This window comes from Macrotis lagotis, chromosome 7 (genome assembly GCF_037893015.1).
Source record: "Macrotis lagotis isolate mMagLag1 chromosome 7, bilby.v1.9.chrom.fasta, whole genome shotgun sequence".
Taxonomy (NCBI): Eukaryota; Metazoa; Chordata; class Mammalia; order Peramelemorphia; family Peramelidae; genus Macrotis; species Macrotis lagotis.
In genome coordinates, this window is record NC_133664.1 from 202,233,225 (window position 1) to 202,247,771 (window position 14,547).

The following is a 14,547-nucleotide window of genomic DNA, read 5'->3' on the forward strand; positions in this document are numbered from 1 at the left end:
CAACAAATTCAACAAATGAATCTGGAGGAAGTGCTTTAATTTTTTTAATTTTTCTCCATCATCCAGCAAAATACAAACCTTTTTGACCATTGCAAGCAGGCTATGAGTCCTATGTATGAATCCATAGAATGAATCCTATGACTCTAGATTAAGATGATATTACTTAAAAACAGTTAGCATGGCTGGATAAGGATGTGTTTCATCTTTTCCCTATCTATCTTCAGAATACAGACCAATATGGCACTGTCAAATTCCATGCTGCATCAGATCATGCTTAAATTTCTTTAATTATTTCCATTGTATATTCATATTCCTACTGGAACTACTTCAAAGCTAAGCTATTTTGTCATTTTTGATCAGCCACTACTTTTATAGGTTTTTTTACCTAGCCAGTCTTTTTCAAATATTTTTTGGCAATATATCCTCTTCCTCCAAGTCAAAGGAAATATTCCCAAAGATTGATTTGTATTCTCTCAGTTCTTTCTAATAAAATTTCTTCCTATTTAACCTGACTTTCAAAATAACTGATCAAAGTTGTGATACTGAATATGCCACATGAATAATGAAAAAAATGATATTCTGAGTCTCATATATAAAAGTAAGGGGATAGCTAGGTGGTGCAGTGGATAGAGCACTGGCCCTGCAAGTCAGGAGTACCTGAGTTCAAATCAGATCTCAGACACTTAATTGCCCAGCTGTGTGAGCTTAAGCAAGTCACTTAACCCAAATGCCTTAAATTAATAAAATGTAAGTGGCATTAAATTGAATTTTAAAACTATATAAAGTTATAAATAATCATAGAAAGTATTAATAGCAATTTCTCTTTCATTTAATATGTAACCAAAGTATAAAATTTTTAATACCACAAAGAGACTGAAATTAAACTACACTATTTTAAATATTTAATTTCTTCATTTCCAGTTTTGAAAATGTTATTTAGCATGTTCATTAATAAACTTATGGGAAATAATTTTTTAAAAGTTTTGTTTCATAGAACATGAAAGTCTAAGTATATATTAATTTTATAAAGGCCATTTAAAATATCTGAATGTAGCTTCAAAATATTCTACATTTTATCTACATGGCCTATCTATTTCAACAACTATTTTAAATGAAGCTACTTCAAGAAAAGTCTGATACCTTCCTCTAGGTGACCCCATCCAAATCTACATAGACTACAGAATTGATCAATATATTTTTTTTCCTAAATATGGCTGTTAAATTTAAATAGGTTCATAAAATGTCATAGTAGATTTTGTTTTTGTCTGATATTCTATAAAATGAAAGTGGCATAATGGTGAAAAAAAGAAACATGAAATAAACTAGCTCTATTACAAAGCAATATATGATCACATTCTGAGAATAAAAAAAATTTAACTCATAAAATTGAAAAAGTAGAAAGGGTACAAGGCTCATAAGCTTCATAAAACTACTAAAAAGCTCCTCATTTTCTTTCTTTTTTTATTTTTTGTTATTGGGGGAGGGCAGGCAATGGAATTAAGTGACTTGCCCAAAGTCACACAAATCTGAGGCCACATTTGAACTCAAGTCCTCATGACTCTAGGGCCAGTATTCTATCCACTGTACCACCTAGCTGCCCCCCCTCATTTTCTAAACACCCTTCCCTTTAAATTGCAGCTGATAAACTCTGAGGGCGAGTCATTAGTTAATAATTAAAAAGCTTCAACTAATCAAGAGAAGAATTATTTATGGAAGGAAGGGAAAAACCAGGTAGCTTTTCTTTATCAAGATAGAATTCTCAGCAGCATGGACAGCTGTAAAAATTCATGTGTATAATATGAGCAGAGATAAGGCAAACACACTAAAACAAGTACTATCTACTTGGGCAAGTACTACAGTGCCACTATAGAAGGAAAACATACTTCTTGCCAACCATTTAACAGATAAAAGAAACCATTTGAATGAACAGCTATAAAAACTAGTGGATTAAAATCATGAGAAAATAATTGAGATCTATACCCCTGAGGATTTTAAACTAAGATTTTATGATGAAGAATAATCTTACCTGTGGTACTGTATTCTCAGTTGCTCTCTTATTCACAGCAGCATCTGTGGTTTTGTTGGTCTGGTTCTCTAAGAAATCAAAAAAATTTTCCTTTCAATTGAAGTTTTACATAACATGATAAATGTTCCAACAGTTAGAATAATTAACAGAAAATATTATTCTTAAAAAGATACATTAAATTTTATTCCCCTGGGGGGAAAGCTGATAAAAGCCAAGTCAACTTAAATAATGACAAATTGCTAATAATACGAATCATTCTTATATTGTGAAATATCATTACTATTTCTCAATATTCATGACTGAATTCCATAATATTTCAGAGTAGTAATTTTGGTTCTTTAGTTTGCTAAGAAAACTGAATAAATATACATCTACTCAATTTTCTGAAAATAATTCAGAAATAATTACTAGGTTCAAGTTCCACCTCAGTTATATGTTAGCTATGTGACTCTGGTCAAGTCACAACCCCTAAGTGTGCCAGGCACATCTCTAAACAAATTGCTAGAGTTATTAGAGACTTATAGTAGAAGAGGAGGATTTCCTCAATAGGAGTTTCCTAAGTTAATGAAATAACAAGTTACCACTATGCCTCCATCCCCAAAACTCCCAAAACCAATTTTATGAAATTGCATAAGGTGTGGTTTTCCCACATTCTATTAACAAAACAATCACTACAAATAATAATGTAAGCTTTTGCTTAACTAACTTAAGAGAGTAAGATATACAGGATTTCTTGAAAATAGTTTTGATTAAAATAAACATATTTGGTCAAGGCAACAGAAGAAATTAAAACTAATGAAAACAATAGCAAGCCTTATCTGTACCTTTCTTTTTGTTTACTCACAGTCATTTTGGAAAAAGGAAAAAACAGGTTGGCAAGGGGCATAGAAATTTCCTTTTTTAAAAAATTTCCAAAATATTTCTAAATTTAGAATGAATTAGTTCAATTAAAGAATACAGCCTATAACCATTTTTTTTTTAATTTTTCAATCTTATGTTTTTAAGACAATGCGGTTAAATGACTTGCTCAGGGTCACACAGCTAGGCAATTATAAAGTGTGACTGAGTTTGAACTCAGGTCTTCCTGACTCTAAGACTGGTGCCCTATCCACTGTACCACCTAGCTGCCCTAAGCATTTTCCTTTTAAAGAAAAATGCAACAATCTCAGATGAATATAGGTACTTAAGGAACTTCCATCAGAACTCCCTGATGTGACTTACAAAAAGCAGCATAGTAATATTAGAAAGACTACTATACTGGTAGTCAGCAAATATCTAAGGTCAACTTTTGATTTGTGATCATGAGCATGTCATTTGATTTCTCTTGAGTTATCACTTCCTCACCTGTAAAATGAGGATAAAAATACCCAGATAAAAGGTTATTGTAAAGATCAAGTAAGATCTGTGGTTCTCAATTCTAAAATACATTTCATTTGAGATCTACACCCCTGGATGGATGCCCATATCACAATAAATGAATACCAGATGCCCATATCACAACCAACTCTTCTTTAAGATTCACCCTGAAGGCAGCTATGTGACACAGTGGATAGAGCATGGACCCTGGAGTCAGGAAGGCCAGAGTTCAAATCTCACCTCAGACACTTGATAATTACCTAGCTGTGTGACCTTGGGCAAGTCACATAACCCCATTGCCTTGCAAAAGCAAAACCAAAAAAAAAAAATCCACTGTACATCGATCACTTATAACAAATTTAAATCCAGTAAGAGACATGAAAATCAAATCAAATGAACACAACTTACTTTTTTTAATGGTTCATAAATAGTATTTTAGAGTGTTACAAATGCACATTTGGAATAACTTACTTTGATGTATATACATATACAAAAATGTACACACATATATAAAGTATTGAGATTAAAGACATCCTGGAAAATGGATCTATTGATATAGAACAATTCCTGTACATTTAAATACCATGTACTCTATTAATAGGTAATTACCAATCAAACTCCTTTTATATACTTGTGTTGTAAACATGCCTGTGATATTAAAAAGGTTCACAAGATTGGGATGTTTCATTATAAAAGTAAGATGAGAATTCCTACTCTTGCTTTCACACACTTTATGGAATAAGTTAACTCTTTTTTTTTTCAGTTGAAAATGAAAGAATGTTCAACAATATACTTGTAACCCAATGATAAGATATTTAATCTTTTCAATAACAAATTATTACAGAGGTGCACACATAGAGTGGCACATACTGTTTGATTAGTTTGGAGCATTTAGTGAGTTGATGAGTCTTAGTTGATAGAACTAAATTGTGATTAAACTAATATTTAAGATTTGAAGTGTCATTGAGCTCTACTACAATTTGTGTCTTCATCATTATTACAGAGTAATAGTTATCAAAACTTAAGGAGTAGGCTGCTGAATAGATCAGGTCATATATGTATGATCAAGATGTAACACTAAAAGCAGAATTGATTATGACAATATGCTTGATATTTTATCATTTTCAAAAGGTATCTTTTACTTTAGAAATCTATTTGTTGAACATCATTTCTGGGAAATTTTACAACCCTAAAGTCTGTCAACTTGACACCTTTGTCTTTAACAAATAGTTAAGTAAAGAGTGAGGTTGGAAACACCATTTAAACAAGAGTAAAACAAAGGTAAGAAGGTATAGGTAGATTTTGAATTTTTTTAAAGATCTCATATATAAGTTGCTTATATGTGTGCATTTCATAACTGAGTAATTTTAATTGGGGGGGGGGGAGACAAGGCAATGAGGTTAAGTGACTTGCCCAAGGTCATACAGCTAAGTAATGATTACATAGTGAGGTCTGATTTGAACTCAGGTCCTCCTGATTCCAGTGCCGGTACTCTATTCACTACACCAACTAGTCTAAGTATTTTTAAGAACACAATACTAGGGGCAGCTAGGTGGCGTAGTGGATAAAGCACTGGCCTTGGAGTCAGGAGTACCTGGGTTCAAATCGGTCTCAGACACTTAATAATTACCTAGCTGTGTGGCCTTGGGCAAGCCACTTAACTCCATTTGCCTTGCAAAAACCTTAAAAAAAAAAAACAAAACACAATACTAGTTCATTTCCTTATGTCTTCTACTCTTTCTTTCCCTCTCTTCAGATTCCTAACACCTCAACTGAGCTATAAACACTAACTAAGGTTTTAAAGTTATGTCTATTTGGAGACACCAAAGGAAATACAAATGAGCAATGCTGAATTTAAAAGGTTAAATCCACATGGGTAGAGACTTGGTATTATTACTCCTAAGATAATTATTGCCTTTATGTAAGATACTTGTTCTAGAATAACTTCTGAAAAAATTTAAAATAACTTGTTTTAAAAAAACAACAAAAAAACCTGTTTGCTATGCATGGAAGCGATAATTTTTGGAAACTTGTTCACAATTTTTAGCCTCTCCTTACACCCCCCAATAAAATCTAGGTCAATTTTCCTATTTAATAAAAAAGGCTTAATTGATTCTAAGGGAATTCTATTTACCCTGTTTCTTTAAACAAGTGGCTAGAAACTCTAGCCTAGTCACTGATACAAAGTCTATTTCCCTCACTACCATCACTAAAAGTAAAAACCAAGACAACTTACCAACTCTAGATGGAACTGTGTTACTGTTAGGCTCAGTAGCAGCAGTAGTACCAAATGCAGCAAGTGGAATTTTCATCTGTATGGAATTTCGATTGTTGGCTGGATTATATAGTCCTGAAGTACCTACTGCAGGTAAAGAAGTCCTTGTAGCTTGTGCAATAGGGTGTGCTGCTGAAACAGCCTGTACTGCAAGCGTTGTTCCTAATGGTGCAGCACTAGCTGGAGAGTTCCTTTGAATACTTGGACTGGGTACAGATGGGCTGTTATTTGGTTTAGTGGGGTTTGCTGATGGCAAAGGTGCTGGATTTTTGGTAAGACCACTAACTGTAGGCTGACTTTGCACAGAAATAAATTCAACATTACCAGGCTGTTGATTAGTGACCAAAGTCCCTGTGTGGCCCTGGAGGAGCTGAGTCTGGGAGGATACTGCAACAGGTACATGTAGGATCACTGGCAAAGACTGTAAAGATATTGTGGGTTGTGAATTTCCACTAGACACCTGGGTAGAAGCAACTACTGGAGCTGTAGTTGGTGCAGGAAGAACTGATGCAGTCAAGGAACCAGAGGTTACTGGAGTTTGAGGTTTAGGTTGACCACTGACCACTGTCTGTGGGGTGGCAAGACTGGCTGAAGATACTGTAAATAAAAAGAAGATTACTATGAATTTCAGTGAGTCACTTCCATTTTTAATTATCAAAGTAATACAAATCTTCAAATATTGGATTAATTTACAGACAGCATAAAAACTTTTACAAACCTATAGGCTTAATTAAAACAACTGAGTACTTAAAACTATACTGTTCATTTGTATGAGAGCTTGAAAGTAATTAATGAGCAAAGAAATGTTGTTTCACTAATAAAGAGCTTAATCTTTTGAATATAATGCAAAGAATGAACTTCTGCAAAAATGAAACATTAGAAAACAGATCTAAGATGTAATATGTAGATCTAAGATGTAATATGATTAAGAATTAATTCAGAAGTCACCAAATTAAGAAATTCTTTTTAATGGTTTCTATCATCATTCAACATTATGATAAAGTCAGAGTAAAAACTATTGGAATACCAGATAGTTCATTGTTAAGGAATATTTTATTCTTTGCAACAAGTTTTTTCTGAGTTACCTGAAGTAGTTAATGAATGCATAGCCTGATAAGTCCCATCCTAAATAGAATTATTTGCAACAAAAAAAATAAAGATTAACATAAATGTGGCAGATGAACTGAACTGTAGGTGTGCTGCCAACATATATTGTATTTGGTGCTCTAATATAGATAAATATATTTATATTTCTTTTCCATTTCATTTCTGCTTCTAAATGCTTAAAAAGAAAAAAAGGTAAAAATAAAATTTCTATAAACTCATTTATTTTTTATCTTGATGAGGGGACCTTTGTTACCTGCATTGACAGGGGCTTGAAAAGGTGATGGGGTGCTTTCTCCTACATTTCTCTTAGACTCCAGCATCTGCCTCACAGTACCAGCATTTCTATAGAATAAATGTTATCATCAGCATTTCCAAGAGGTAAACATAAAACAGTAACAAACAATAATTTAAAAGGGGAAAATGTCAGAAGACTGCAACAACTTGGTTTACTACTAAAACCAGGACACACTGAAGCAGAAATGGAGAAGAGTCAGGAGATAATGACTAATTCCAAACACTACAGACAACAAAGTTTGGATGATGATTGCTTGTTGGTTTCAATGCGAGGGCCAAGATTAAGAAGTTTTAAAAAACAATCTACCAAAAAATAGTTTTCCCAGTCACTTCTAAGTTACTTAAAAAATATTCAATTACCACAAATTTTTTTACAATTATTTTCAGGGGAAAATTATTTGATTTCAAATATTAAATTTTAGCAAAAAAATAAAAAAGAGAAAACATGAAATATTAATTCAGTACACAGTCTCTATAATTGAATTTCAATTTTTTCTTATTCAAATTGGTTTCCCCAAAATGGGTATATTATGCATAATGCTTTTTAGTCCTCACCTATATGTCAAGTTATTAATGCTGACAACTTCATTTGCAGATGACTTCCCTGGTGACACAGGTGGATTTGGTGGGTTTGGTGGATTAGGTGGATTTGGTGGATTCTGAAAAGAAAAATATGCAGTCATAAAAGTTTTTATGTCTTACACAATAAACATAACAAATAAGAACTTCAGATGTGTTGCAATGTGTTTCTTTATAGATTAATTTCAATTGTAATTCTCACTCCATCAAAACCAATAAAGATCTAGGTTTAAAAATCCCAGTTTAAAAAAAATTGTAGCACATTTTCAATCATTCCAAGGATTTATCCTGCAATTCCATAAAAATTCCCAAAATGAACTCTTGATAATTTTATTTTAAATGATTTAACGGGGGGGGGGGGGGGGGGGGCAGCTAGGTGGCATAGTGGATAGAGCATCAACCCTGGAGTCAGGAGGACCTGAGTTCAAATCCAGTCTCAAACAACAATTGCCAAATTATGTGACCCTGGGCAAGTCTCTTAACCCACATTGCCTTAAACAAAATTTTTTTAAAAAGGTAAAATGATATTAGAAACATAAAACACTGTGGAATATGGAGGAAAATAGATGCACAAAATGAAAACAGCATATATGGGCAGACTGAGGTAGTAGATTAATTGCATAACAATATTTAACACGTGAAGAAATCCACAAAGAATAGGGAAACAATTTGAAGGAAGAAAAAAAAAGAAGTAATATTTTAAGAATATTACAGGTCAGCTGAACAAATGGGGTAATTAAATAGTAAGAGAGTTTACAAACTAGATCATAAAACTGGCACAGAGAAATTATATAATGATGGGTAATTTCAAATTTCCAGACATTCATTATTACAGTTCTTGCTTTGCCAAAAGAAGGTCAAGAAAAATTCTTGACTGGCTTTAGTGCCACCAATCGAAAGAAAGATAAAGGAAAAGACAAGGTTGAGGACCTGATTCTGAATATGTAATAATAATCAGTTATTAAATAAAAAAATGAAGAGAAACTAAGGAAGAACTTATGGATCCCTATCTTAAAATCTGTGACAGGCAAAAGCTGTACAGAAAGACCTTAGAATTACTTGATGTCAAAATGTTCATAGAATAGATGAGCAGGTCCCATGGTCTGAAAGCTCATAAGAATAAATTTCTAATAACATAACACTAATTATTCCAATACAAGGGAAAAGAGAAAACTGACTAATATGGAAGGACTCAGTAAACTCACTAAGCAACTTAAATTTCAAAACAACCTGAAAAGATCATGTAAGCAAGATCAAGAAATAGAAGATGAATTTAAAATGGGGGTATAGTATAAAAGTAGTATTAGGATGGGATAGAAGAAATGTCAGTACAATTAAATAAATTCAGAAGTGGTTAAATGGTAGAATCAAAGATAAGTAAATAGTCAAAATCAAAATAGAGATTGCATTCTGAAGGGTCTATGGGATCTGTCTTTGTTATTTGGTTGATAAAAATGTGCAACATTTTTATCACTGATTTGAATGAAGCCTGGCAAAGCATGATGTCTAACTGGAAGAGAGCATGAAGTTGAGAATGATAACACAATGGACAAGAATGTGATTTTCCTATTCTAGAACAATAAGCCAAACTGAATTAAGATAATAGGAATAAATCCAACACGTGGATTCTTAAAATAAACTACATGAGCCCAAGATAGGAAAAACAAAGCTAAATCAGAATTTGTCTTGCCCTATACTTTGCTCTTTGCCTCTGGCAGACCACAAAAGTAATTTTACATTCAGTTCTGGGAACGACATTATAGAATGAACAATGAAAAACATGAGAAAAACCTAAGTAATGAGCAAGATATGGAGGAGACAAATAATATGCTATGAAAGTATCAGCTGAAGCCACTGGGGAAAACATTTAATCTGTTAACAATAAAAATCAAGATGAAATGAGACACAATGTTCTAAACATGATCAATTTATTATCAAAATATTAACTTGCTAATAAACAGGGTCTCAGTCCACTTAAAAAAAAGCTAAGATTCAGAATTAAAGGGTTAACTCTCTTTTACAGACAAAAGAGCATTCACAGATGTGAGGATCAATATGACAGGCTGGAAACTGAGAATGAGGGGGCTAACAATTAGTCCTCCCCTTCCATCCCGTTCATTTCTAGAATCTACCTGCAAAGACAGTTTAGGAATAGTGGACCAGACTGACTGGACTCCCAATCTTCAAGAATGAGATTTCCTTGAGGTAAGAATTAATTTGCTGGAGAACTGAATTTCTAAGCTTAAAGAAAATGAGTATTTACAGAAAAGCTCGATTCTCAAACTCAGTGGCTAAGAGGATAAAAGTGCTAGGTATGAATACTTGTCAGGAAAATGTGAGTTCAAATCCAGCTTCAGATATATATTAGCTGTGTAATTTGCTTACTAGCTATAACTTAATCTGTGTCTTAATCCCCTGAAGGAAACAGAATATCACTCCAAGATTTTTGCCAAGAAAACACTATGAATAGTATTGATGTCCTATGGTCTATGAGGTCACAAAGAGTCAAACATGATTGAAGCTATTAAACAACAAATTTACTATGATTCTTTAGCACCTTGTACTGTTTATCTAATCAATTCCACTGGTTCACCACTCTATTTCTTAAACCAGCACCAGATTGTGTACACAATTATCATTTTGAAATATAATTTTAAATTGGTGTTGAGAACTTTTTCTTGGGAACTCACTAACTTATATAATTTCTTTTTCTAAAACAGAATTATTTGAGTATTCTATTTCTTATTCTGTTAATCCGAACAGTTTATATATTTGTAAATATCCATCCATTTCACTTAAATTTTCAGTCTTACTGATATATTACTGGGCAAAATAACTTCTAGTAATTTCTTTAATTTCATCTCCACAAATGGTGCACATTTATTCTTTTCATCTCTGATAGAGGTAATTTGTTTTTTTTTTAAATCAAATGAACCAATGCTTATTTTATTGCATATTTTCCCCTTTAAAATCAGCTCCTGGTTTTTTGTTTTTTTTTACTTTCAATTTTACTAATTTTTCCTTGACCGTCAGAATTTTAGAGTTTGGTCTTAAGTCTTTTTTCTGGTAATTTGGTTGCACGACTAATCCACTGATCAACTCTTTTTCTTTTTTATTGGTATACCAAGATGGAAATTTATCCCCAAGTACTGCTTTGGCTGCAACCTACAAATTCTGGAATGTTGTTTCATTGGTACCCATTGTTTTTAATAAAGTCGTTTCTATGATTTGTTGTTTGACTCAATAATTCTTTAGGATTAGTTTTCAATTAACTTTCTAGTTATACTTTACAGCTATTCATTAAATACAAAGAATTTTTATTGCATTATTGCCTGAAAAGTTACATTTAATATTTCTGCTTTTCTGCAGTTTGTTGTGAGGTTCTAATGCTCTAATAATATGGTCTATTTTTATAAAAGTGCTACTTATAGATCTAGCATATCTAACTTTTCTAAGATTCTAATCAAACTCCTCAAAATTTTAATTTATTTTATAAGGAGAAATGTATCAAGCTTTTAAAGAATTGAGGTTTCTTCCCACTAGTATAATTATACTGCATATGTCCTCCTATAATTTATTTTTTCATTTAAGAATTTGGATGCTATGCCATTTGGTACTTTAATAGTGATAATACTTCTTTATCTGTTTTTCCTTTTAGCATTTGAGTTTTCCTTATTATCTCTTTTAATTAGATCAAATTTTGCTTTTGCTTTGCTGACATTATGATTACCACCCCTGCCTTTTTTATTTATTTTAACTGTACATGTAGTTCCCTGTTTTAAATATTTCTTGAAAAAAATATAGTGTTGGATTTTGGTTTCTATTTCAATCTGCTATCTACTTCCATTACATGAATGAGTTCATCCCATTTACCTTCATACTTATAAATCACTGTGCATTTCCCTCCATCCTATTTTCTTCTGTTTATCCTTCTCTCGCTATCTTGTACCTCTTATAAAATTTATTTTGCTTCTGACCAATGTCTTCTTTTATCTGTTTCCTCCTCTCCCCATTCTTTCCTCTTAACCCTTTCCCCACTGACTTCCCTGTTGAGTTAAGATGGATTTCTATTACCATTTGAGTATTTATAAATATTTTCCCTTTTTGAATTTAAATGAGAGTAAGATTTAACTGTGGCCTCCTTGCCACTTCCATTACTTTCCTTTCCACTGCAACAGCTCTTGCTTGAACATCTCTTTTTGAAGAAATAATTTTCTCTATTTTTCTTTTGTTTCCTTCTCCTAGGGGATTTTTCTTTTTCACCTATACATTTTTTTACATAATTTCAATATAATTTACTCATTTTATGTAGAATCCCATCTTAATAATGATAAAAATCTTAGAAGACAGAGGTATCTTCCCATAAAGAAAAATAGTTGAAACTTGTTAGGTATCTTATGATTTCTCTTTCGTGTTTTCCAAATCTTGTATCAGAAAGTCTAATTTTATATTTAGTTCTGGTATTTTCATCAGGAATGCAAGGAAAGATTAGTCTTTTTTTTTCCTTTTTTTTGCTGAGTAGGTTATTCTTGCTTGTAATCCTAGCTCTTTTGCCTTTCAGAATATCATATTCCAAGTCTAACTCATTTAATATAGTAGATGCTAAATCTTGCATAAATCTGTATATGGCTCCATTGGTATTCTGGGTGCTTGAAAACCAGGGAGCTCTGAAATTTGGCTAGAATATTCCCTAGAGTTTCATTTGGGGATCTCTTTCAAGTAGTGATTATGATAGATATTTTCCCCCATTTTCTTGAGAATTATTGGAAAAAATAAGTAAAAAAAAAAGAAATACTTGAAATCTTTCTTTGATCATGGCTTTCAGGTCATCCCATAATTCTTAAATTATTTCTCCTCAACTTTTTTCTCTCAGTTGTTTTTCCAATGAGATTTTCCTTTTATTCATTCTTTTGAGCTTGTTTTGTTCCTTGAAGTCTCATAGAATCAATAATTTCCAGGTGCCCAGTTCTGAAGTTTTAAGGAATTACTTTCTTCATTGAGTTTTTGGGCCTCTTTTCCCATTTGACCACTTCTAATTTTTTTAAGGTTCTACAGTAATTTTTGCACTATTATCTTTTCATTATTTTCTTCCTTTGATTTCTTCTTTATCTAATTTTTTTCTCTATTTCTCATTTAATTTTGAAAATAATTTCTTAGCTCTTCCAGGGCTTATAAGCTAATTCACATTTCTTAATTTGACCTTTGTTTATGGCTGTTTCAACTTCATTGTTATCTTCTAAGTTTGTCTTGATCTTCCCTGTCACCACAGTAGTTCTTTATGAACAGGTTTTTTTGGTTGCTTGCTCGTTTTTCTCCCCTACTTCTTCATTTTAATATTGTGTACTGCTCCTAGTCCAAGGAGAGGGAAGATCTATGTTTCAAACTTTTTTCCACACTGCTGTTTACAGAGCTAGTTCTAGAGGTGTAGAAGTACTTGGTGCTTCCCCCAAGAAGTACCTGGAAAACCACACAAATTATTCCAATATCTTTGACAAAAAACACTCAAATGCAGTCAATGGAATGGTTGGACATGGCTTGAAACTGAACAATAACAAATATACATACATGTGTGTGTATTTACATACATGTATGTGTGTATAGATGCATGTGTGTATATATAAATACACTTCAGAATTCAATTGAAAAGCCTCTTAATGTGACCCCATTCTTGGTCTTTTGCCTTTCCCTTCAAGGTTACTCTGTATTTCTCATACACATGGGGGGAGGGGGGGGACGTGCACAAGAGAGCTATATACAAAACCTCAAGGAGTTTACCTTATAATGGCAAAGAAAACAGTTTATATTGGTGTGTGTGTATTTTTTGTTTATTTTATTTCCTATTTTTAACATTTTTATTTAAAACTTTGAGTTCCAAATTCTGTGCCTCTCTCTTTCCCCTGCTCCCCTCCTTGCCACCTCTATCCTAAGACAGTAAAGCATTTAGATAGAGATTATACAACAATTAGATAGTATAACATATCTGATTGTTGTATAACCTAAGTTTTCTTAACAGTTTAGAAATGAGACAAAAGTTAAAGGTCTTGCCTTGGGTCACACAATGAATAACTGTTTCAGGTACTCTGCACTGTGTCCTACCTACCAAAGCACTCTTATGAAGTGGGAATTTAAAGAGGAAGGAATTGGCATTCATTAAGCATTGATTATGTCCCAGGCACTGTGCTAAGTAGTTTAACTACCATCACATTTAATTTCTGGATTTAAATGAGGAACCAAATTCATTAATGAAAACTGATATAAAATTTAAATTATAAATACAGACAATAAAGTATATGGATAGAATATATTTACATATTTTTCTCTGGAAATATTTCAGGTGGCAGTGCTGCCACCAGCACAGCAAAATTCCCTAAAATCTGATTTACCACAAAAAAAAGTGTGGCAAGCATAAGCCTCATAAAGTAACACAATGAAATAGAGTGAAGACTCTATTTACTTAAACATCAAAAGCAGCAAAGTAGCCATGGTAGTCAAAGATAATTTTCTAAAGAGAAAACAGAAAGGCCAAGACAACAAAGAAGACTCTACTGCTCCACTGCAGGTCTAAGAAAAAGGCCATCACCATCCAGATATTCCTGAAGTTCAAAAAAAATGTAAATATTGTGAACTGGCAGGAGAGATGAGAAAAGTCATTCTAACTTCATTTTTTAAGTTTTCCTAATAAAAGTGATTAAAATGTTTAAGCTATAATCATTATATCTTATATTATATTCTAAGATCTCATTATTCTGCTTTAGGTAAGGAAAGGCTTAAGAAACATAAGCCTTATTTTATATTTATAAATCCTTTCCAATGAAGGGAAAGCTTAAGGATATATCTGAATATGGAACTTTAAACTTCAAATTTGAATGTATTTCTTACACAAAACCATTTAACAAATCTTGGGTCAAGG

General features: G+C 32.5%; 1 protein-coding gene across 5 annotated transcripts in view; it reads right to left on the reverse strand.

Moving 5' to 3' along the window:
- The window catches only part of ATF7IP (activating transcription factor 7 interacting protein), a 137,193-nt gene that overhangs the window by 33,177 nt on the left and 89,469 nt on the right, over window positions 1-14,547 (reverse strand). For all 5 annotated transcript variants that reach the window (XM_074194544.1, XM_074194540.1, XM_074194543.1 and 2 more), the window contains 4 exons: window positions 7,614-7,717; window positions 7,018-7,106; window positions 5,619-6,254; window positions 2,027-2,094 (listed from right to left, as the gene is read on the reverse strand). In XM_074194544.1, coding sequence (XP_074050645.1) covers window positions 2,027-2,094; window positions 5,619-6,254; window positions 7,018-7,106; window positions 7,614-7,717 — 897 coding nt within the window. The remainder of the gene's footprint in view (window positions 1-2,026; window positions 2,095-5,618; window positions 6,255-7,017; window positions 7,107-7,613; window positions 7,718-14,547) is intronic.